We start from the raw sequence: 26159 nt of genomic DNA on the forward strand, positions 1-26159 counted from the left end.
GATCTGAAGAGCTTGTAATACTTCTGCAAAGATGCATCGTGTGTGTGGTCATCCAGATTTAACAACTTCTGTACTTTAGTGATACAATAAATAATGCTATATTTTGTTGATGAAAGCTGCTGATTTATCTACTTACAAACATGCCTTCTGAATGGATCCATGTGATGATTGTTTTCACCAGGCCTCTTTAGTCTGCTTATATGAAAACATTGATTTTTATAAACTGAAAGAGGTCAAAAGATTATATACATAATAGAGAGGAGAAAACACAGCTCACTAGGGACTGCTGCTCACAGAATTGAAAACTATTTTCTTTACCATTAGAAATATTTTAATATGCAATTAAAAAGCAAACTATTTTACTGAGAAATAATACAATTCTTACAATTTTCACATTTCTAGCAGCCAAATAAAATGCACTTAAAGCCTTCTAATATCTTAAAAAATATCTCTAGAGGAACTCAGTTTTTTTTAAATTGGAGAAGACACTCTCAGCAGATAGTGTGTAGTGTTACTAAAGGGTGATGAAGAAGTAAATGGAGTGATAAGAGTAAAATGTTATCTAAGTAAAGCATGCATTTTCATAAAAGGCCTTTAAAAACTGCAGATACATTTTAAAATCAATTATTCAAATTTTAGTAATATTTTATTTAAATATCTATTCTCTATGGATTAAATAGATTAAATTCTTAACACTGAGAAAATCCTGCAAGAAATAAAAGTCTTTTTAGTCTATTATCTTTATTTGTGAAATAAAGCTGCAAAACACATAACTTTATTATATGAATAGAATAGTGGACATGTGTGGATGAAGCTACTGGGACAAAATGTGTGTATCCAGAGTCCTATTCATGTCTAGATCACATCCTGCCTCTCTGTGCACATCCCCTTTAGCATCAGTTATCTTCTAGACTGGTGGACACAAAGGATTCTTCAACCCAGCAAACCTCTCTCTCCCTGGCCATCATATGTTAGGGACATTCAGATTTTTCTTGGATTAAATACTAACTGTGACAATTGGGGTATTAATTACTGGCAGGAAATATGTGTGTTTTCTCTTTCCATTGCACATCCCAGAGATCTGTACAACCTGAAAGTGAAAGAAGGAGCTCTTCCAAAATACTGTCACTGTTGGAAGGTGTTGGCCTAGTTGACAGCTTTCTAAATTTCACTTTCTTCAAAGACTTCCTCAGTTGTCTCTCCAGTAGTGACTTCTTCACTGCTGTCTGATATGCTTACTCGTGGACAAGACGGCAGAGCACAGCCTGACTCTGGGCAGAGATCTGTCCTGTTTTTCACCAACACCTGCTGGAGCTGCACACTCCAGGGCTCACTTACTTTCCGGCAGAAGGTGTTGCTGCTAAGGTGCTGGTTTTTTTGTTTCTGCGAACATTTCCTAAGGTATTTGATGTTTTCTCCAAGGAAGCAGAGCTTACAGCCAAAGGGATCTGCCAGCAGGAAGCGGGACCACTGCTTTTGGAGTTCTGCTTTTACCTGTGAGAAGAAAGAAACAGGCTGTCTGCGGTTCAGCTCAGCTGACCACCCTGCAATCTCTTTATACAAATGCTCGTTATAAAATGAGTAGGATTGTGGAGGTGCTGAGCTTCCTGACCCTTGTGGTGCATGTCGGAACTGCTGAGGTCCTTGTAGGATAGCAAGAGAAGGCTTGTTTACCAAGTCAGCCTTACGAAGCTGATCCCATAGTCCCCTCTTTTCACTGCAAGGTAGTAAAGTCATTTGTAGCCCTTTAATGTCTGTAATTTTATATACTGTGATCATAATGTTGAGGTTTTGGAAGAGTTCAAGTGACTTCAATGTTTATAGTCTAATGCAGTGAGGAGGACGAAAGCCTAAGGGCTGTGGAAGTGAGGGCTATGCTGCTTCGCCTGAGTGCTATGCTTGGATATCTGGTTTGTTTTGTTAAAGCTTTTTATTTGGCAGCCTGCCTGAAATCTGCAGCAACCTAAATAGCCTGCTACGTGCATGACCCCAGGGTCAGTGCTCCAGACAGAGGGCAGGCTCCAGAGCCAGCACAGAGGAACAGGACATGCCCTTGCTTTCAACAGGAGTGATATTCCCTTTGGCCTAAGAAAGTTCAGTGGAACAAGGAGGTAGAAGGCCAAAAAAATCAACTTTTAACTGCTAATAAGAGATATAGTAATTCTATGTCCTTCATAAATGTTAGACAAGTACACCTGTACTGCAGACAGTTGCAAATTCTCTATTTTATTTAAGTAGTTCAAAAATTGCCTTAGGATTCTTTGTTAAATACTAGCAGCTTCTCATTTGTTTCCCTGGTGCCTTTAAGAAGAAGGTGTCCAAATTCATATATTTGTTAGTGACTTAACTTTCTGTACGTGTACCGTGTATTTTGTCAACAGGCTGTGCCAGGATGTTGAATACTACTTATATATTTTAAGTGCCTGTTTATTGCAAGTAGTGGAGATCTGCACTGTGAATGTGAATGGACAGGGGCTAAACCTTGCTGCAGGGAACAGAGCGGCTTCTATATGTGACAGAAGTTCTGTTTATTGGAAAGCTAGTGAATTTGCACAGAACATACATTAAAGAGTTATTATGCTTTTTTCACTCAAGTTCTTAGGGGAAGCTATTGAGAAAAGAATTTTGTAATGTAACTATAAATATAGACCTGTACTACCTATCTATCTGTCTGTCTGTCTATCTAACTATCTATCACTAACTATAAATATAAATGCATCTGAGAGGTCTAAGCAGAGTTTGCCCTGGTAGTTTCTAGTTTTAAGGGGTGACTTTGCACTTTTCTAGTCTGTAATCCAAATATTATGTTTAATTTCCAATATTTAAGATATTTCTGTATTGAATTTCAATTGCAAATGCCTATTCTCAATTGCTGTTAACACTGCTATATTAAAAGTGTTTGCAGTGAAATTTTCCTTGCAGCTGGCTCTGTCTCAAATAATACCTTTTCCTTTTTTAAATACTTTGAGCCAAAACTTCAGCAGTTTCTGAAAATGAAATCAATCAAAAAATTGGTTGCTTTGCACTTGTTCAAAAACCTGTTTGCAACATTTTTGTAAAGTCTGAAATTGCACAAGCTCACATTTTAAGAATTTGATTGTTAAATTGAAGAGTTCATCTGTGCTGAGCATGCTTCCACCCATCCCTCAATGTTCCGTTTAGCAACTCCACTCCATGCTCCATGATTCTCATTAATTTGGAGAACTGATTTATTTTTTGGTCAGGCTGTATTCTCAGTTTTTGTTCATGCAAGCAAGAATTCTACAACTGTTTCTAAGAACAATTTGAATAAAAAACAAGTCTTATATATAAATATTTTTACAAACAATTTAATGAATATTTAGTGAATACCTTTACTGTATGAAGTATGACACTGAAATACTCAGTAGCTGGCTAGGATTTCTATCTTCCAAACATGAAGAAAGAAGATTACCTTTCATTGACCCCTTCTCCAATTTTTCCAAATGAATGGAAGAAAATCACCAATGTTACCCTTGATTTAATATTTCTTGTATTTCTTATATTTTATTTCCTTACTTTTCCAAATGTCATGTATGCTTTCTGATCCCATTAAGTATCCTCTGCCTGCCCAGAGAGCATGTCTACACTGCAGTCACAGACTTGCCTGAAGAACAGTATAAAAAGAGCTTCCAACAGGCCATGTCAGGTATTGATACTTGACTTGAAATGGCAGAAGGGTGATCAGCTGTATTAATCTACCCAGAAAAGACTCCTAATTCTTCCTTTTGTGTCCTTAAGTACTGACTGTTTAGAGCTGCACCAGATTCTTGTTTCTGTACTGTCCCCAGAGATGACAGAGCATTCTAAATAATGTTAGGATGGACAGCTATGTTCGGTCAACTGAATTGTTCTTTCCTTTTCACTGACTACATTAAGTACACTTCCACAGTGCATGAGATGTGCATGTTGAATTTAGGCAGTTGCTTCATATGGAAATAGATGTTCGGTTTATTCTTAAAACTTGAAATTCAACTGAAAGCAGGGAGCTGCCATTAATCCTAACAGAAGAATGTCTGCTTTTCCACCATTTCCGAATGTTTTAACTTCTCTTCTTCAAGTCTTAGATTAATAAGATTTGTCAATAAGTAGTTTTTTACTTGGGAAAAGAAAGAAACTTTTAGAGGTAGAAGCTATAAAAAATTGAAACTAAAAACCTGTCCTTCTTTCTCTGCCAAAACATCTTTCTATTTGGAGACCCCTCAAAAGTGACTTTATGACATAGTCCTCTTTTGTTTAAAATAAAATAAAAACAATCAGAGAGGAAGCATTGTGTTGCTATTTCCTGAGCAGCTCTATTCATGTATGATCAACCTGGAAAAGAATGATGGCACCTTGCTTTTACACCTATTATTGTTATCTGGAAATTTCAGGGTACTTCAAAAAGGAAGCCAGTATTAGAGTTTGGTAGTGGAGAGCCAAAGTCAGAATAAGATGAATCATTTCTTGAAATCACCCTGGGCTCCACTGTTAACTGAATAAAACCTCAAATGGCAAGCTTACATGCACACATACTATATTATAGACATTTAGGGTGAATGTTACTCAGCTACATAAACACAGGCACCTGCTGCTATCTGAAATGCTCTAGGTTGTCTCTCCTGACCTTCAGATGTCAGTCTAGAAGAGTATTGCAGACCTACTACTGTTGAAGGCAAAACAATTACTCTGAGGAAGTTGCACCAAAGTAATTAAAACCACAGTCCTACCTATAGAAGTAGTGCGTAGATCTAGACTGAGGTACTACCCTCTGGAAGTGAAGTGCCCTTTTCTTCCCGCTGAGTATAAGGGGGCAGTATAGACAACAGACTTCAACTTAGAAAACTATTAGACATTCAGCATTAAGTGAGATTAATCTCACAAAATAAACTCATTTCTTCAGATGGGTCTGCGGCAAGTCAGTTTGATAACGCAGAAATTGCCTGCAGCTGTAATACTGATGAAGGCTAACAGTGCACTGGGCTATATATACAGAGCAGAGCCAGTAGATCAATGGAAATGATTATTCTCCTTTACTCAGCAATTGTTAGAGCACATCTGAATACTGCATTTAGTTTTGGGCCCCCAGCACAAGAATTATTTTGATAAACTTGAGTAAGTTCAGTGGAAGTCAGGGCTGGAGCACATGCCCTTTCAGGAGATGCTGAGAGAACAGGGCTTATTCAGCCTGGGGAAGACAAGGCTTCAGGGAGGGCCTAAGAGCAGCCTTCTATTACTTGCATGGAAGTAATGGAGAAGATGGAGCTAGGCTCTCTACAGAGGTGTGTAGTAGGAACACAAGAGACAGGGGTCATAAATTGAAATAAGGGAAGTTCCAACTGGATATACAGAAAAGATGTTTCCTCATGAGAGTGGTGAAGCATTGGAGCAGGGGACCAGAGAGGTGATGGAATCTCTGTCCTTGACTGTGTCCAAATTCAGTCTTCACCCTGCTTTGAGCAGGAAGTTGGACCTCCTGAGATTCCTTCCTTCCTGAATTATTCTTTTGATTTCTCTGCTGTTGCTTCCTTGCATAACAGCCATGAGGGATCTGCTTAAATACTGGTTTACCCTTGAGGCTTAGCAGGAGACAACCTCCAGCAAAGGAATCCCCTCCCATTAAGTTTTGCAATATCCTGAGCAGTATATGCATGAAATTATTTTTTTCACCTTGTTGCTTTCTGAGATAGTAAAGTACCCCATGGCAAAGCTTGTGCAATTTAGCACCTTCACATGGACCTTAGGGTTAAACAAAACAAAGATTTAGCCAGGCCAGACATGAAATCTGAGATTCCATCTGATAAAAAAATTGGTATTTAGGTGGCTGACCATAAGACTATATGGGTGTTTACACACCCCAGGATATCCAAGGCATCCACAGTGCCATGCAGTAACTTGGGCTTCAGTGGAAATATTTTACGTTTGACTCCAGACCTGTAAGAGATGCGTCTTGCTGCACTTTTTGTACAAAACAATTAAATCCGTTTAAAAGAATATAGGTATGATCTCAAATAACCAGTGCTAGTTGGCATTTTCATCCTGTTTGATGTCACTAATATATTTCATTAATCAACTAAAAACTTTTTGCATTCAGTTTCTTACCTCTCCATTAGCAAAGCAATATAAAACTGCTACAAAAAAACCCTGTAAGAGAAAGAGAAGATGAGGAAGAATGTTAACTCGTAAAGGAAACACCTATTTCTGAAGTCTTAGTTTAAAGATCACATTAATACTAAAACCATAAATATAAGAAAAGCACTGCTTCCTTAATTTTCAAAGAGGAAACTAATTGTGTGGCTGCGCCGGTTGCTGAAGTACCTGTTAGCTTGTTTTCATATGTTGTCTTAGCAAATGTAGGGCACATTTACAGGTATTTTGGTGCAGATGCTAAAGAATGGAGACTGTCCAATCCACTTGATCTTTATTTTGCTACTACATAAATATTTTTTCAAACAGCTTCTGTTGCACAGCAAACATTGCTCTTTCTAGGTCTGGTAAAACATCCAAAAATGCAGCTTGGGGTATGATATTAGTCATGCTTTTGTTTGAATTTAATCATGCAACTACCCAAAGGAATATCATTTTGGTAATTAAAAAAAAAGTTGATTTATTTTGGCACCTCTATAAAAGATGTTCTGATGGTTTTGAAACGTCATTTCTCCTTTTGAATTGATTTAAACACAGGGTAAAAAGAAAAAGCGCTTAAAAACCTAGAAATAAAACTTGTTTTAAGGCAACACAAACATTACCCTTCCCATTTTTCTCCTTTCTGTGTTTGATCAAACCAAAACAGCTTAAATGTGCACATCTCAACCTAAGTGTCTGGTAAAGATTTATGAATCTATTGTAATTGCTTCAGGAAATGCATTTCCTTTGGTATGTCTAAACACTTCTAAGACAGGGTCTGATGAAGAGAATAAATATTGTAGAATATCAGTCCCAAGGCAATGTTCATATCACAGGAAAAAAGGTGTCATTATCAGAGGAAATGTTGACATCATTCAACTGTTTTCACATTCACACTTTTCTGGAACTATTCTCGTTTTTCTTAGACAAAAGATTAAAAAGAAATTCAGGTAGACAGCAGCTTCAGTATTTTTCTGTTATATCGAGTGCTAACCTGTAGCATTTAGAACCTAGAGTTAGTTTTTTAGCAATTCTGGTAAAGTCAGAACCATTAATTCCCTTAAGCAGAAGCGAAGTAAGCATGAAAAAGAAGAACAGTTTCTCTGCCATACTACTAGAAATTGGGGCCAGACTTTTCTCTGTGGTGCTCAGTGACAGGATGAGAGGCAATGGGCACAAACTGAACCACAGGAAGTTCCATCTGAACCTGAGAAAAAACTTCTTTCCTGGGAGGTTGCCTGAGCACTGGAACAGGTTGCCCAGAGAGGTAGTGGAGTCTTCTTCCCTGGAGATATTCAAAACCTGCCTGGACGCAATCCTGTGCAATGTGCTCTAGAGGACCCTGCTTGAGCAGGGAGGTTGGACTAGATGGTCTCCAGAGGTCCCGTCCGACCTCAACCATTCCGTGATTCTGTGGGGCAGGGGAAATAGCAATTTTTTTTTTTTTAAATCATATTTCATGCATCACCTAAGTTTTGGCAGCAAGATCTATGGGCTTTTAATATATCATTTACCAAAGTACCTTTTAATTTATTCTCTTCAACTGAATTGTTTCACAGAACATGCAAGAAATATTACTAATTATTGTGGGCATTAGAATTTATAATGATATTTTGATATGGGTATAAATTCTAAAGTAGTAGTTACAGAAACTCCAAAATTATGGAGAGAGTCTCTGATGGATAAATATAAGTTCAAAAAAAACTTTAAAAAAAAACTTTTTTTTTCAAGGTAGATGCCAGGAGAATACAAGGGATATCTTCAATTTAAGAAAAAGGTAAGTAAATCCATGTGGAAATTTATTCTATGTGATATTTGAAACTGCTGATTTATGGTATTTAATGTATGCTTCTGTCACAACAGTTAGAAAAAATGTCAAGCAACTGACAAAGAAGGAGCCTGTTCTGAGATTCAGGGATGATAAACATTGAAGATGCCAGGTGACATTTCAAAGCAGACTTTCAAGCTAACATTTCATAAAGGTGTGATTATAGACTCTTAATTAAAACCAGTCACAACTGAAAAAGATGTACTTTTTCTAGCATATCCATTAAAGAAAAAGTGTCGGTAGAAAAAGTTGGTAGAAAAACCACCAATAACAACTGCAAACTAAAAGCTCTGAAATAGCAAGAGTGTTCATTTGAAGTTGCATGATCTTAGTTGGTGTACAGGCCCAGGAAAGATTCATAGATATCTTGTCCGAAACATATACTAGAACCAATCAGAACCTGAGTTTCACTTTTGAACACACGAAAATAATAAAGAAAATTTACTCTATGACAGGCCACGTCTTAAAGCATGGCCCACAAACCCACGATGTGTAGGGCCCACAAACTCATGATATGGCTTTGAAGGAGAACAAAAAAAGTACAGCCAACAGTACTTTTTTTAAAGTATTTTTCTTTTTTTTTTTGTCCTAAAGCATTCAAGCAGGTGATGCTGACTCTCATGTATGAATGATAACTAGGAAGACAAAAAACTAAAAAACATGCTGGAATTTCATTAGATTGGTTTGGAAAGGGTAAACATGGAATGTTAAGTCATCAAGAAATACAGTCAGTCAATAAAAGTCAGTCAAGTATTAATTTGAATAATAATTCAAAAGAGTTTAGAGTCGTAAAATCAAATGAGCAATGACTTGTCTGTTTATATTGTAAAACATATTTTAAATTATGTTAAAATTAGTTTGTTAATTAATTACTTTAAATTGATTAAATTTAATATTAAATTAATTTAAATTCTTATTGCCACTAAGCAAACACTTGAAAATACATCTCTCCTGTTCAGCATTCACCAGGCTCTACACAGCAATCATATTGCCAAGTAATGAATCACAGTTTGATTAATTAGTCTACACTTTAATACCTACTAACACACTAATGTAACATGCTAACAGCTAAATATACTGATTTCAGTTCTTGTTATCCACTTTTAGGGCATCTTCTGGATCAGATGTTTCTAAAATGTTCAGAAGGATGTCTCAGAAAGCAGAAGAGTCAGATTCTATCCCTAAGTGGGACTCCTGGGTTATTGGACAGCAGCATCTTCACAGATCAGCACACCATTTGCTTAACTACTACAGCAAGAAGTGCACATGGGATTGCGAGTTTCTACGTAACTCCTTCCATGAGGAACTGAGGAATACAAGGAAAGTGTACATAAAACAACAACGCAGAAGGCAATTGCCCATTCTGAAACTGCTTCTCACCCCTAAGAAAGTACTTACTGGTAAAAGACAGGACCACTGTGAGACTAACGAGGGTCCCACAAAGGTCTACCAAAATAATCAGTGGTCTAGAGTACATGCTCTGTAAGGAGGAGCTGGACTGATGGAGGTAGGCTTGTTTAATCTCGTGAAAAGGAAGCTAAGGGTGGGTGAGGAATTTAATAGCATCCTACAACTATTTAAAGGCCAGCTACAAAATGATGGCACCAACTCTCCGTGGCAGTGCTAAGGGACAATAGTCACAAGCTGTGGTTAGGGAAGGGCTTATCAAGATATCAGGAAAAGCTTTTTTACCTGGAGGTTAGTGCCGTACTGTAGCAGATCACACAGACAGATTGTGGATTCTCCATTCTCAGAGGTTTTCAAGACTCAGGTACACAAAGTCATGCCTGACCTGACCTAGTAGTAGGTACAGTCCTACTTTGAGCGGGATATTGTGGTACAGACTTGCTACCAACAGCTTTATGATTCTGTGAAACTGTACCACTTTCACAGAGGAAGAAGAAGAAAAAAGCAGATCCTGAATCTCTAGTTTCTCACAGAGATCAAATTTATCTGAAATTGCCCACAGGTTAGACTGAACAAGGAAACAGATAGATCAGCCCGCAAGAGCATTTGCAGGCCCATGAAACCAGTGCAGTTTGATTGAAAGATGTTGATACACTGGTAACAACTATTTTGTATTTTTTGTTCAGGTCACGGAGATAAAGTGGCTTATCAGGCTTGGACTGAAAGTGATGTTCTCATAAGCCTGTTTCTATTTAGTTTAGGAGCAACAGCTCATTTAGTGCTTTTATAGCATAATAATATTTTAGCAAAAATATGATCTCTAATAATTATAAATCCCCTAGATGAGGTCTCCTATAGGTACTCACTATCCTGGGTTCTGACATAGCCTGGGAATACTATGTGATTTTCTAGCTGCAACCTTAAGGTCCACATAATTTGCCTTGTGAGCAGCAGGACTCTGCAGTTCAGACACTAAAATTAATGCAAACTTTCTCAGCATCTAGCTTTTGTCTGCATGGTGCCCAAGCTCTCTCAAAGCTGACCTTCTTCCTCTTCCTGGCATTTCATGGCAAAGAGCAAAGAACATTATGATTCTGCTGAGAGATTTCAAACTGGGCTATGCTTTATTCACAAGGAATGCATGAAAGGGGTAGAACACTGTGGAAAGTAATGGAAATACACACTGACAGAACCCTTAGGTCAGTGTGTTTGCAGGGCTCCAGGCCTCTCTTTTCTGCTGCAAAGACACAAAAAGTGTCTTAAGCAGCGTCAAGTCCATCTGATTCATTACATTGTTAATCTCATCTAGGAGAAATGTGAGATCTTTTTGGTGAATAGCTTTGATTGTTCTGCTTTCTTCTGATAGACTTACTTTATTTCAATTATTGATGATCCTTAAAGACTAAGCGCTCCTTCTCCCTGACTCAAAAGGCAGGAGGAAGAACACCTGGAAATAGTGTATAATCATAAAAACATATAGAAATATCATAAAATCAAACTCACTTTTACAAGTTTCTACAAATAAAGCTAATAAAATACTTTCTCAAATTGTCTAAAAACTTGTATTCTCAGTGGAGTAAGTAAACAGTGAGCAGATTCTCCTCTTTTAGATGGTGTCATTAATAAGTAACGCTGAGATTTTTCATAAAATTCAAAGGCATAATGTAGCTTATTCAGTTCAGCTTAATGTGGCTGTTCAGAAATAACAAAAATAAATTCTCATTCCCCTAAAATGACAACTTCAAACTTTTCTTGTTTCCCATATCTGAAAAAAATGTAAGATACTGATAGCAAAAAGAAGACTCTCTGAAAGTTAGGCTTTTTCCCCAGCTGTTTAGGAACAACGATTGAGAGGCCCTGCCCCAGCTGCAAAATGCATCTCAGCATCTCTAGGAACTCATCCAAGTGCCTTGAGAGCCTTTTTATGCAGAACTACTTCCACAGCTGGGCATTGTTCCTTAGGTATGGAGTCCCTGAAAATCTTGTTCTCCACTGTTTCTTCCGTGTTCTGAGCATTAGCGCTGAATTTGGCCTCACAGGCACCACAAGCAGAAATAGGAACTGAACTACTTGACTCTGCTCAGTCACAGGAGTGATGGCACCCACTACAAGAAATGCAGATGTTCACTGGATTAAGAGAGAGCTTTGTGAATACTACTCGTACCTATATGTTGAATGTAGGTTTGTAAATCCTTTTGTGAATTTACTCTACTGCTGCTGTGAGAGTAGAACGTGCAAGTGACAGGCAGAGGCGCTATGAAATCACAACAGAAGGTGGCAAATTTGATTAATTATTCATGTTTGCTGTTCATTTTATATCCAATGTTCTTTAATGCTTCCTCACATTTAATAATTTTTGCAGTGTATGGGGCTTCATACTTTAAAATCTTTCTACTATGACCACAAGTTTCAAGGCATACACTTTTAAAATGATCACAATGTCAGGGAAAAAGAAGGATGAGAAATTCAGAAGAAATGTTCGTTAGCCTAATATCCCATAGGAAAGGATAGATGCTTGTTTAGGCCGTTTCATTGTTCTTCAGTTCTACTGAGAATGGCCACATGACAAATTACTCATTAAATAACTGTTTTTAATCCACTGTAAATCAGTATTTTTTTCCTGTGGCTAATAGTCCACATATATCAATAAGCCACGATGATTAGATTACTCCTCTTTCTAAAACAAAGAAGTGTAATAGCTAAATAAGAATTGGTATTTAGAATTTAATTTTGTGCTTCTCCAAAGCATTTGAGTTAAAACCTCCAGATGAGATCCTAGGGGTAATTGTTTTTCTTTAACAAAACAGTTCAACTGTTTTAAAACTACTGAGAAGATTTACAGACTAAACAAATGTAATTGGGTCCAGTTTATATGTGTTTTTGCTAAACCCTTTACAAATAATGCTGTAGTTGAAAAAGAGAATCTGCAATAAACATTGTCTAAGATCACTGGGTATTTTGAGAAGTTTTGCTTCTGAAACTTGCTATATAGCAGAAATTGTCCAAGTTCCTCTAAATGGAATGAAGTTTGTGCTTTCTATCAGGGATGAGTAAAATATCATCTGTATCAGATTTCTTTGCACAAGACTGTAAATAAAATATTCACTTAAAATGATTTAATGTTGCTTAGAAATAACATCTAGTCACTGCAACCTTTCCAAGTAAGGAAATGTCTGAGGAACACAAACTTCACTGCCATATCAGCAGTCCCCCTTCGAGTGATGGCTCCACATGAACTCCCTTCTGCCTGACTAGGCAAACGAACATTTTTCCCCTCATGCTGTAGTGTAAAATTTTAATTACAAACTCGGCAACAGTGGCAAATATCCAGCACTGCTACATACACACAGGTTAAACACAAAGACCTCTATGAACTGTGGGAAAAATGCAATAATGCTTTGGTGATTTCATGTCTCATACTGTAGAAGAGGGCAGATATACACTAAAGTACAGAGTTAGTGAGTGGTAAGGTCTTCTGATTACCAGAGAAAGAGTTAGCACCTCAGTAAAGAAAGGAGACCTCAAGATTTCTGTCCTGTATCACCAAGAAGAGTAAGGCAGGAAGATAAGGCAAAACTAGAATGCTATATGGATCATCTTTCTTGGGTAAAGGACAATTTTGCTAAGTAGTTCAATAGGAGCACTATATGAAAAAAAATCATTACTTGAGAACTCTATATAATATGGTTTTAAGGCTGACAGCAGTGCCTCATAACTGCAAAATGTCCAGCATGTCCATTCCTCAACCTTTGAAAACTGGGGAATAAACAGTTAAAGTGAAACGCATATAGGTGTGAATAAGAGATTATTCAAGAACCATTGTTCACAGTTTCAGCCACAGTTTGTGAGCCGGGGGTGGAATTAGGACTATTTTTCATTGACCACTGTAACAGAGCACAGCTCCTTCACATCTTCATGTTTGCAGCATAAGATAAGTGAATGCAGAGCTGCAAGAACTACACTGTCATTCCTTCAGAACTTCAAGCTTCTAAGGATTCCTGAGGAAATAGGTAGGGTGACTGAGGGGGAATCAAATGTATGAATATTTTTAAAATACTCTGCTGAGTTTATAGATGAGAAACTTCTTTTCCTTCTACAAGTGCGATTCCATTTATGTGTTACACTCATGTGAGTGCTCTGACAAATTTTCCCTTAGCATAGTGCTTTGTAAGTGTCCATATCAGATGCTACACTGTCACCTTACAGATGCACTCAGTTTGGGCACCCTTTAGAGAAGTGGACCCCACAGTTTGGATGAGCACACATATTCTCATAGTTGTTGGGGTTTTTTTTTATTTTTAGTAAAATGATTTGATTCATAGGCATCTGAGGTTGGAGTAGTGCAGGAATGAACCTCATTTTTTATTCTTTTACCTGAGAAATTGTTGATACTTCCTGAACTACCTACTTCTCTCAGGAGATAGCAAAAAACCCTGTTTCTTTGATCAGGAGAGTTAAATCACTACCTTATTTGCCTTCTGTGCCTTCTGAAATGCCATGAGGACTTGAATTTTATAGACTTTACTTTTACAGTTACTTGTAATCAAGACTCAAGAGTTCTCCTGCTATTTGATCTGAAATGATTGTCAGGAGGAAAAACAGCTCCATATAGAGATACGAGAGAAGATCTGAAACACAAATTTATGTTGACCTTGCTGGCCTTAAATCTCAGAATCCATAAGAGAGATGTTCTACATTATACCAAAAGTCTTTTAACCAATTAGGAAAATGGCAAATGTAAGCATTTACAGATTAGGAACTATATTCAGAGGGGAATTAAATGCTACGACCCAAGACTGAAGACTCAGGCCTTCACAAGAGCAATTTGTGTCAATTGTCAAGTTAAGTCCCAAACTTCTGTGTATACTGAATGGGTTGGAGGACAGGGAGTCAAGCACCTAGACTGGGACTCACAACAGCCCAGTAACTGGAAGCTAGGATGCAAGACCAGACAAGAAAAAATTGACAAAGCAGACGATGTGATTGAAATTGTTTCTTGCATGGACTTATCTTAAGTATTTAGGTATAGTTGAGGGAGCAGTGTAATCTTCTTCAAATTAAGGAGAAATTGGCTGTTGTGGTAATGCCCATCTTTTGCCAAAACCTAGCAGTACCAGAAATACCCAGTGTTTTACCACAGGCGGAGTCACATCCTAGAATAGTAATCCTGCTACCAGCCTCTAGGGGTGGAGGTACATCTGCACTTTCTCGAATAAAGGCAGGTTGATATCTAATACTGCCACGAACTCAATTCTCACAGGGCCATAGGTGGACATAAATGATGATTAATGAAAACAGTGAGATATTCTACCTCTTGTTCCTCTGATTGCTTTCATTTTTCTTCCTTTTAAAATTTATAATTAATTCATGTAAACAGTATTAACACTCAGTGGAAGATGTTGAGGCTTCAGACCATCTCTCTCCCAGCCAGATGCTCTGATCACTAAGCCAAAGATTCAGATTCTCTTTAATCCCCCTTCCTTTGAGTACATTTCACATTTTTTGTTTCTGTGTTGCACATATTTGTTTGAGCAGGTGGAAACTGTGCTTGCATAAGTATTGTTGGGGTACTTTTCTTGAGCAGGTTTAGTCAACCTCTCAGATGAGAGCACGAATCAGGGGTCTAGTGTGAAAAGTGAACCTTTTCACTGATACCTGTTCGGGGAATCCGTGATGCGCTTCTCTGTTTCTCTTCTGATACCTTAAGGGCTTTGTTGGATTTATACTTAAACCTGCAAAAAGACTAGATTCCAAAAAAGATACAGAATCCCCAAATGAAGGTTCTCTAAAGGCTAGCTCAGATGATGTATGTGTACTATGCAGAGTACTGAAGTATGCAGGTACTGATGTTCTGATGCAAAAATTCTCCAGACTCTGAGTTTTTCTCAAGACTTGTGCAGAAGTGTCTTTGTCATGACTGCTGAGCAATAGAGGACCTAGGCGACTTGTGGGCCCCAACAGGGTTCATATGCTAGATGTATTTTCAACCCTCTTGCCTGAGGGCCTCAGTATGGTAGGTGCACTCAGAGCATGTCCTCTAGATTGGAACCACATAAAACCCTGCAGCAGTTTCTGCTTCCTATCACAGCAAATTGTTCTCTCACTATTCAGATCTGTGTTTCCTCTCATCGTACTGCCTCAAATGTCACATAGTCTACATTTAACTCTTTTTGCCATAGTCCTAAAAGTAAAGACTGTATCCCATTATCACCATGTTCACAACTGACTGCCCCAACTACACAAGTAGGAATGAGGCTGTTCCTTGGACATCCTGGTACAAAGAGCCTCAATTTCTTTTTTTGTACAGTGGCACAACTACAACTTCACTGTGGTGTGTGTGACATATGCTGGATATGTAATATGCACTGAAAAAAGATGAATCTAGAACCGACCCTCTCCTCATTGTGATGGCAAAGTCAACAGATCATCACTATCTTTTGGTCCTGAAAGTCATCTTAAAATTCTGTCCAGTGTCTTTAAGAAAAAAATTTTTGTGAGATGCTATTTAAAATAGACCTGTTCAATCTGGTTTTCAGAACAGATGTCTGTGATGAACTGCCACCCATTATCAGAAAACACAGGGTGTACTGTCTCTGAAAATGTCAGATTCCTTTTTTGGTCTTTGGTACTGCCATGGTTTGGATACTTGATTTGCTAATTTTTTATCTTGTCATTCCAATAGTATATTTAAAAACATTATAGGTTGGAGCATAGTATATATCTGTGGCATGCACACAGTGTGTGGTATGTATAGAAAAAGCAACAAATACATGTGGATATCTGATCCCTAAAGAAATACATTCAGCATGGTACTCACATGAAATGAGCTCATTGTCAGTTGAATGAAAAGTCTTATATGTCTTGAAAGACCTTCCACCTGTTCATCAGTGATGAAGGTAAATACAAATTCGTGGATCCCCAGCAATGGAATCAGCACAAGTGTAGATCTTGCCAATCTTAAAAATAAAATGATTATGGTATTTCTCAACATCCTTAGTGCAAATTTGATCACATGGAAATTATTCCAGAAATATTCCCTCAAGATAGCCTATGGAATGATGATATTTAGTATTTTGAGGACAAAATCACAGATTTGAATTTCAGAGTACGTTATTAGAAAAGTGTACAGAAGGAAATCTTGGCTTTGGGTTTAGAATAGAAAGTTAGGGATAAGAAATTGGACACAGAAGCCAGTATTATCAAAATTTTGCTGTTAGGTAACAGCATAAATATTTATATAGCTAAATACGAGTGGTCCGTTACCAGGGTTCTCAGATCTTTCTATCCCATCTGAAAACTGGAGAACCTTTGTGTGGCTGCACAAAAAGTTTCCATGATTCTGTTAGAAATTGTCTAACTTTTAAAAATGCAACCAGAATAATTTTAATGAAAGGGAATCTTCTTTAACAAGTCTGGGAACATGTTTAAATGAATGAAAGAAGAGGTATCAAAAGACAGTGAGTTCTGAGAAAGACTTGCAACATGAAGAATTTTAGTTTGAATCTTTGAAAGGCTGAGAGAGCTGGGCCTGTTGAGCCTGGAGAAGAGAAGACTGAGAGGCGATCTCATCAGTGTGTACAAGGATGTGAAGGGGGGGATGTCGAGAGGATGAGGCCAATCTCTTCTCCATGGTGCCCAGTGACAGGACGAGAGGCAACAGGCACAAACTGAACCACAGGAAGTTCCATCTGAACCTGAGAAAAAACTTCTTTCCTGGGAGGTTGCCTGAGCACTGGAACAGGTTGCCCAGAGAGGTAGTGGAGTCTCCTTCCCTGGAGATATTCAAAACCTGCTTGGATGTGATCCTGTGCAATGTACTTTAGATGACCCTGCTTGAGCAGGGAGGTTGGACTAGATGATCTCCAGAGGTCCCTTCCAACCTAAACCACTGTGATTCTGTGATTCTGTGAAAGTTTAGCAAGGTTTTAAGCAATATAAAATAGAATATAATGCAAACATCAGGCAATGCTAAATACAGGTACAGCTGTATGTGATTATCATCACAACAATCTTCCTGCAGTGATCTTGAGAATATCGCTGAAATCTTTAGGGGTTTTGGAGGAAAATGGAAATAGACTCCCTGCTTATATAATGAAGTTAATACGGTAATGCCCATTCCCCTTCCCCTCGCCCCCACCCAGCCTGCCCTTGCTGCTTCCACACAGTGGGAAAGTCTTTGTACAGAAGCCATCCCTAAGCATTCACCAAAAACCTGATGGTCCATTGAAACTCTGGCCAAGAGAGTCAGGACAGGGACTCTCAAGAGTGCAGGTTAAGGATAATGATATGATTTGCATTTACAAGAAAGCCAGGGACACTCTTCAGTCAAGACTGTCTGTGTCTATGAGAAACAGGTAGATCAGATAAGCTAATGTTATCCAGGAATGTCCCAGAGATCTCCTGGACCTCCCTTTCTTTTGAAGGCACTTTGTCACACTCAGGGAAAACTAGAGCAGTGACCCCATTGTTACAGTAGCAGACGCCATTTGTGTACAATGAGGATTCCTAACAGCAGGGGTCTTCTTGCATTGCAGACTGCATGAGAAAATGCCCACAACAGTTAGGACACAGGCAATGATCTGTCTTTTGCACTAAGATATGAAAATACAGTTTATGAAGCCTGGTTCTCCATATGGCTTTCATATGCCCCACTCTGAATATCTGTTCTATATTGTCCCTTTATTGGTGGCATGTAAATACATAATCTGCAGGGCACACTAGGAAATCTTTGATCCTGTGAAAATAAAAAGGGCTAGGACTTTGTTATTTATTACATACCTGTATTTGTAATCATGAAAGCTCATTTGCTGGGCTTTTAGTTTGGAAATCAGCAACTTGAGAATTTTTAAGAAGATGCCAAAATTAACCTTGAAAGAAAATACATATTGATTATTTACAAGAAATACTATAACATTATTTATATTGACATTATAGAAATACAAAAGATATTAACTACTTGTAAAACCAAAAGCCTTATGTTAAAAAAAAAAGATACAAAGGTAGGAAACTCAGCACTATCTTATTTAAACCCTAGGTATATATACATTATGATGCATTATCTTTCATTACATGTTTACATTTTAACCCAGAATTGTATTTCATTTGGGGGCTGGATACTTATTCAGAGCTATTTTTCTTGTCTTCATTTGATGTGTAGATATTACTGTTCAAAACCTAGTTCTTGTTCTGTGTAAAGAATCATACAATTTTCATGTACATTTTTATGCTATTTTCTACAAAGGTGCACAGACATACCTTTAAAACATCACAAGGAGATAAGAGTATACTATTCCCTTTAAAAAAATGAAGCTTAAGCATAAAGAGATGGAAGTCCAAAGTGTAAACTCTCACCAATTCAAGGTGCTTTGGTTTGATTTTTTCAGAGTATTTAGCATCATTATGTCATAGAATTAAAGTATCATTCTCATTACTTTAGCTGCAGCTGCAAGTGCTCTGCATTCTCCTTTGTCTGGGCTGTCTGGACATTCAGAAAGTGAAAACCAGAAGTTAGTAGCCAGTTGTGATATTTTGCTAAATAACTTGCCTAGCATTGCCTATGAGCTTGGGACAGAGGCAGAAGTGGAAAGCAATTTTCTGAGGCAGCATTAAACTGCCTTAAGCCCAGGACCATCTTTTTACTTCATGAAGTCCCTTCTTGTCAGTCACACATCTCTTTCATCAAGGCACATGTCTTGCAGACTGTGCGCTCTTGTGCTACTCTGTAGCAACAGTCTATCTTGTGGGCAATTCTTTTGACAAGTTAAAAGATAAAGCTCTGCACATGCACAAGGTGGTTGAGTTCCGTTTCAATGGAAAACTGTACTTCTGGCTTCTTCTAAATTTTAAAATTAAATTTTCTTTTTAGAATAATTTCTGTGTTTGCAAGTGCAAATGATTCATCATAACAAACACTGGAAGGTTTTTCAAAAGCAGAGCTAGTGAGCATTTTCCATCCAAACTTATTTTTGTCAGAAAATTGGGTTTATTCTAAAGATAGTTTTCCACAGTGAATGTCTGCTTTCCACAGAAGATATTGATTGATATTGATACCTCATTGAAAATGGCTGCCATATCCTTGAAAGATTTTAGGTCTTGATGTTTCAAGGAAGTGTCAGAACTTTCCCTACAACATGGAAGCAATATCAAGAAAAGGGAAATATGAACTTAATTTTAACCCTATGCACCAGTTTATGCCCCATGAGGATAAGTTCCTGCTTCAATAGTTGGCTGTTGTACTCCATGTACAACTATTATTAGACAGTGACAACACAGTTTGCCAGTGGATTTTTACATAAATTTGCAAAGATGTATTGAAGAATATTGTATGAAGCTCTGCCTCGGGGTGGATGAAGAGCAAGTTGAGAGCCTATGGGTAAGCATTAAAGGGCAGGCTAACATGGGTGACACTGTTGTGGGGGTTTACTACAGGCCACCTGATCAGGAGGAAGTCATCGATGAGGCCTTCTACCGACAGCTGGAAGTAGCCTCACGCTCACAGGCCCTGGTTCTCATGGGAGACTTCAACCACCCTGACATCTGCTGGGAAGACAGCACAGCTAGGCACAAACAGTCAAAGAGGTTCCTGCAGAGGGTTGATGATAATTTCTTGACCCAGGTGGTGGAGACGCCAACGAGGAGAGGTGCAATGCTAGACCTTGCACTAACAAACACAGAAGGTCTAGTTGGAGAGGTGAAGGTTGGGGGCAGCCTTGGCTGCAGTGACCATGAGATGGTGGAGTTGAGGATCCTACGAGGAGGAAGCAGGGCAATAAGTAAGACTGCAACTTCAGGACTTCAGGAGAGCTCACTTTGGCCTCTTGAGGGACCTACTTAGGGGAATCTCGTGGGGTAGGGCCCTAGAAGGAAGAGGGGTCCAAGAAAGCTGGTTAATATTCAAGTATCACCTCCTCCAGGCTCAAGAGCGGTGCATCCCTCTGAATAAGAAGTCGAGCAAAGCAGGAAGGAGACCTGCATGGATGAACAAGGAACTCCTGGCCAAACTCCAACAGAAGAAGGAGGAAGTGGACAGAATGTGGCAAAGGGGATAGGCCACTTGGGAGGAATACAGGGATATTGTCAAGAGTTTGCAGGGATGCGACAAGGAAGGCTAAGGCCCAGTTGGAATTACATCTGGCAAGGGATGTCAAGGACAACAAGAAGGGCTTCTTCAAATACATCAGTAGCAAAAGGAAGACTAGGGACAAGGTGGGCCTGCTGCTGAATGGGGTGGGGTGCCCTGGTAACAAAGGATATAGAGAAGGCAGAGTTGCTGAATGCTGCCTTTGCTTCAGTCTTCACTGCTACGGTGAGTCCTCAGGAATTCCAGACCTTGGGGACAAGAGAGGAAGTCTGGAGAAAGGAAGACTCTCCCTTGGTTGAGGAGGATCAGGTTAGAGATCTTTTGTCCAAACTTGACATCCATAAATCCATGGGCCCCGATGGGATGCACCCACGAGTGCTGAGGGAGCTGGCAGATGTTATCGCTAGGCCCCCCTCCATCATCTTGGAAAGGTCCTGGAGATCAGGAGAGGTGCCTGAGGACTGGAAGAAAGCCAATGTCACGCCAGTCTTCAGAAAGGCCTCAAGGAGGAGGAGCCAGGAAACTACAGGCCTGTCAGCCTCACCTCCATCCCGGGAAAGGTGATGGAGCAGCTCCTCCTGGAGGTCATCACTAAGCATGTGGAGGACAAGAAGGTGATCAGGAGTAGTCAGCATGGATTCACCAAAGGGAAATCATGCTTCTGATAGCCTTCTATGAAGGAATGACTGGCTGGGTAGATGAGGGGAGAGCAGTGGATGTTGTCCCCCTGGACTTCAGCAAGGCTTTGGACACTGTCTCCCATCACAACCTCATCGGTAAACTCAGGAAGTGAGGGTTGGATGAGTGGACGGTGGATGAGGTGGATTGAGAACTGGCTGGATGGCCGAGCTCGGAGGGTTGTGGTCAGTGGCACAGAGTCTAGTTGGAGGCCTGTAGATAGCGGTGTCTCCCAGGGGTCAGTCCTGGCTCTGGTCTTGTGCAACATATTCCTCAATGACCTGGATGAAGGCACAGAGTGCACTCTCAGCAAGTTTGCTGATGATACTAAACTGGGGGGGAGGAGTGGCTGACACCCCAGAGGGCTGTGCTGCCATTCAGAGAGACCTGGAGAGGCTGGAGAGCTGGGCGGAGAGGAACCTCCTGAAGTCCAACAAAGGCAAGTGCAGGGTCGTGCACCTAGGGAGGAATAACCCCAGGCACCAGGACAGGCTGGGGGCTGACCTGCTGGAAAGCAGCTCTGCAGAGAAGGACCTGGGAGTGCTGGGGGACAACAAGTTAAACATGAGGCAGCGGTGTGCCCTTGTGGCCAAGAGGGCCAATGGCATCCTGGGGTGCATTAGGCAGAGTGTTGCCAGCAGGTGGAGGGAGGTGATCCTGCCCCTCTCCTCAGCCCCGGGGAGGCCTCACCTGGAGTCCTGTGTCCAGTTCTGGGCTCCCCAGGACAAGAGGCACATGGCCCTACTGGATAGAGTGCAGCGGAGGGCTACAAAGACGATTAGAGGGCTGGAGCACCTCTCCTCTGAAGAAAGGCTGCGGGAGCTGGGCCCGTTGAGCCTGGAGAAGAGAAGACTGAGAGGTGATCTCATCAATGTGTACAGGTATCTGAAGGGGGGGTGTCAAGAGGATGAGGCCGGTCTCTTCTCCGTGGTGCCCAGCGACAGGACGAGAGGCAACAGGCACAAACTGAACCACAGGAAGTTCCATCTGAACCTGAGAAAAAACTTCTTTCCTGGGAGGTTGCCTGAGCACTGGAACAGGTTGCCCAGAGAGGTAGTGGAGTCTCCTTCGCTGGAGATATTCATAACCTGCCTGGATGCAATCCTGTGCAATGTGCTCTAGAGGACCCTGCTTGAGCAGGGAGGTTGGACTAGATGGTCTCCAGAAGTCCCTTCCAACCTCAACCATTCTGTGATTCTGTGATTCTGTAATAGGCTCTCGACAGGATCCTGTAATAACCATGCTGGTTATCACACCATCTGGCTCTGGGCTTCTAACTCATTTCTCCCCATCAGGTAGTGCTCTTGCCTCCACTCTGTCCCTCCCGCTCCAATTCATCTTGCTGAGCATCCTCTTATTTCCTCTTCATCACCACTCTTTGCTCCTCCCTCTCCCCCATTTCTTGTCATATTTCACATCCTATTCTCCTGCAATCTGGTTTCAGTTTTGCTGCTTTTAATTTCATCTCTCATTTATTCCTTTCCTGCCTCTCCCACGCTGTTAGTGGTAGAGTGATGCTGATGCTGAACAAGGCACAGAAAGAATCTCCCAATGTTCAGTTCCAGTGCTGGGCATCATAATGTACACTGGCAAAAATGAGGAGCAATCACAGACAGAAAGTTCTGAACCAAGTCCTGTTGCTGTTAGGCAATGTCTCAGTGAAACCCTCAGAATTTAAAATGTTTTTTAAAAATTGTATTTTCCGCTCAGATTTTGCAAAGTTATGAGCAACTACACAGCATTTTTAAGAGATAACCTTAAGACTACCAACTACAGCAATATTTGAGCTGCCAAATGTTGTAAATTAGCATGTTTTAAGTATGTAAGTTCTGTCCATTGGCTCAGACTATGCTCAATAACAGAAGATGAAGGAAAGTGTGCATAGGAACAGGTAGCTAGAGGGATCCTATTTGTGGCTCAGTTTGCAGACTACTGAGCAGGGATTTGCAACTGGCCCATTATATTTGGTAGTCACTAATGAGTTTATGTAATCTACTTTGGAATCGCCTTACAGTTGTGGAATCTAAAGCATGTGGCAACGGGCTCCACAGTTCAGTTAAATGCTGTATATGAACAGTGTTTCTTTCTCCTTGTTTTGCTGCAGATCCCATCACTTTATATTGTGATAAAGAGTGAATAATTTTTATATATTAATTTCTCAAATCACTCATGATACTGTAGTTTCTCATACAATCTTGCCTCTCAGCTATCTCTTTTCCAAAGAGAAGAGTCCTGGTCTATTTATTCTTTCCTCATATGAACAGTTTGCTCTTCTCATCACTCATTTTTGAATCTTTTCCATTTCTACTACATATGTATGTCCATCTAGAAAAGGTCAACCAAAACTACAGAAATCATGCAATATGAAGATGCACCAAATATTCACTCAGGTATATACTAACTTTACTCTGCTTAAATCCTAATAATTGCTAACATTTTATTTTCTTTTTGATCCCTAGTCAGCTTTTCTTGTACCCAGGAATCATAATTACTTTAACTGCTTTGATTAGGGATCTTGCCAAAAACTCTTTGAAAATCAAAGCTGGATGTTTCTGCTTGCATATGACTTTGAAGCCCTTGAGAAGATTTGTGAATTACAGTTTCTGTGATATGTCCTTCAGGTGCACTAAAAATGAGAAAGTCTTAGGAGATTCATTCACTCTTGGACTCTCCAGAAAGACAACCGTGTATATCAGGTGCTTCACCTGGAGAAGGGCCATCTCTCCTTTGTCATTTAAGTTGCTGTGCTCTGCATCAGCAATCTGGCAGTCCTGTCATATTTCTCTATCCAGAATTGAACCTAACTGAACTGCTACTCCTAAGCAAGGTAGTTTCTTTTGGGCACACCTTCTGCCAGTTTGTGATCAGTAGTCTTTGGTCATCTGAAAAACGTAACTCTGGATTGCCTGGCTAGAAGTGAAGACCACTTATCATCAGTACCATTTTACCATCTCTGTGATCCATGATCCTAAATGTTGTCTCAAAAGCCAGAACATCATATATGGCTAAAGTCTGATCTGTGCTTGGAGTCCCTCAAAAAGCACTGTCTGTGATTCTGGAACAACTTAAATGTTATCAGGCAAAGGAAGGAGTTGGTTATGGCTGCACAGGTTGGCCTCAATGGTTACAACATATCTTATGTATGTTTATGCCACGGCTGACTGTTTTTTAAGACTTGGATTTTTGTGTTCTTTTGGTGCCTGGTTGGATGAATGATTTCTCCCCATCACCATCAGTACTTCTGGTCTTACTTCCCTGCATCTCTGTTATCATAAGAACTCCCTCTGTGGAGAATCTGGGAACTTCCTAGTGGTGCTCACTGTATTGCAGCACTCTCCCTAAGTAACCTGCTCACTGAGAAAATAAAGATAAAAATAACTGAAGCAAAAAGTTCTATGCTGATATACAGAGTTGTGCAGAATTCACTGCATGTATAAACATTTGTGTTTTGAGAGACTAACACTGAAATCTTTGTTGCTTGGAGATAGGCAGAAAGGAAGCTATGTTTAGCCACAAGAAATCTTATTTACAGTCTTGTCTGCCTGAGCTCCTCTAGTCCAAGAACTGGATTACACTTGGAGAAAGGGTGGCAACAGAGAGGCAATCACACTTGTGTAAGATATTAGGAACAGATAATTTAATTCTTACTGCAATGGAAAACAACATTGGTCCTCGGATGATCCACCAGATTCCCATGTGTTCATTTGTTCCCCAACACCTGAAGAATAATTTAAGGTATGGTTATATTATGTTCATATATATAAATTAAAAATCTTAAATTAAGTATATATATATTTCAAAAGGAACTTGACAAAGTTTAACTTTTCTTAGTTGGAATTCAGGAGAAATGCCAACTTCCTAAAATTAGGAAGAAAGTCTTGCCAATAACTTTAATTGTAGTTTTTCTCAAGATCTTTTAATTATGTATTCAAAATCTTGGGAGAGGTTGTCCTAGACTGCAGATTTCAAAACCATCTGGTAAACTTAAGTCTTTGGATCGACACCATTGTACACAGCACCAGCCTTCATAGTGGGATTCACCTTACCCAAATTTGGCCATGTAACCTTTAAACTGTAATTAGGTAAGCTGTGAGTTGTGACCATTGTTCTTGACTGTCTAAAAAGTGTGCATACTGTCTCCCTGAAGCAGTCTCCTTTTCTCTGACTCCAACTTTTTAATTTGTCCCACACACTTCTACTTTACTAATTAGCCTGAAACCCTGTGGGACTATGGCTTGTCATTTACAGTATGTCTGTATAACATCTAACTCTATGGGACCATAATTGTGATCCTGATGCATCAACATAAATCTAAATAATTGTATTGCTATTTCCAACAAAACTCACTAGTAAACATGAATAAAATACGGAATTAAAACAGAAAAATCAAATGTAAAATAAATAGCCTATGTGACACCATTAATAACAGCCTCACTGAAGACCAGGAGAATGGAAGACTGATGCTCACTTGTGTAAGTTACTCTTACTGATTCATTCACTGAATACTGAATGCATTCACTGAATATCAGTTTTTGTCATTATCCTTCACAATTATTCTTTTCTCCAAAATGGCAGTCTTTACCAACTGAGCTCAAAACATAGATTTTCTCCAAGCACTGGTCTCCTTTTCTTGCTCACAAGATTTTCTCAGTGAATATGTTTGTGCTGACATATGTAAACCTGTGAATTCCTGGAAGTGGTTTAATGTGAAATGATTAAAATGAACCTAGAAAATGTACCAAGTATTAATGGACATTGTGTAATCTTAATATAATCCAGCAGTCAATATTTGTGTTGGTTATTGTAGAATGTTTCTAGAAAAAAGTAAACAAACCCAAACCCAGTATTCTGAGACAATTTTTATTTAGTAACCTACCCTGTGTTCTCTAGTTTTGATCTACTCATTCCCCAAGGGCCCACAAACAAAATAGGAACAACTGAAAAAAAGAGAAGGAGTCAATTAGAGCCAAGTTTGCAGTATGGTTCATATAAATGAATGGTTCCTATAAATGAATGGTTGATATAAAATGCAGATATGTTACA

General features: G+C 39.4%; 1 protein-coding gene across 8 annotated transcripts in view; it reads right to left on the reverse strand.

Moving 5' to 3' along the window:
• Positions 1 to 315: 315 nt before the first annotated feature.
• The window catches only part of GLP2R (glucagon like peptide 2 receptor), a 49377-nt gene continuing 23533 nt past the window's right edge, over positions 316 to 26159 (reverse strand). For 3 of the 8 annotated variants that reach the window (XM_068913922.1, XM_068913919.1, XM_009681662.2), the window contains 6 exons: positions 25993 to 26053; positions 24765 to 24834; positions 18137 to 18225; positions 16176 to 16314; positions 6100 to 6141; positions 317 to 1494 (listed from right to left, as the gene is read on the reverse strand). In XM_068913922.1, coding sequence (XP_068770023.1) covers positions 1162 to 1494; positions 6100 to 6141; positions 16176 to 16314; positions 18137 to 18225; positions 24765 to 24834; positions 25993 to 26053 — 734 coding nt within the window. In that variant the 3' untranslated portion in view covers positions 317 to 1161. Of the gene's footprint in view, positions 1495 to 6099; positions 6142 to 8604; positions 9258 to 16175; positions 16315 to 18136; positions 18226 to 24764; positions 24835 to 25992; positions 26054 to 26159 lie in introns of those variants that run through there. The other 5 variants (XM_068913917.1, XM_068913923.1, XM_068913921.1 and 2 more) reach the window with 5 other exon arrangements.

This window comes from Struthio camelus, chromosome 19 (genome assembly GCF_040807025.1).
Source record: "Struthio camelus isolate bStrCam1 chromosome 19, bStrCam1.hap1, whole genome shotgun sequence".
Lineage (NCBI taxonomy): Eukaryota > Metazoa > Chordata > Aves > Struthioniformes > Struthionidae > Struthio > Struthio camelus.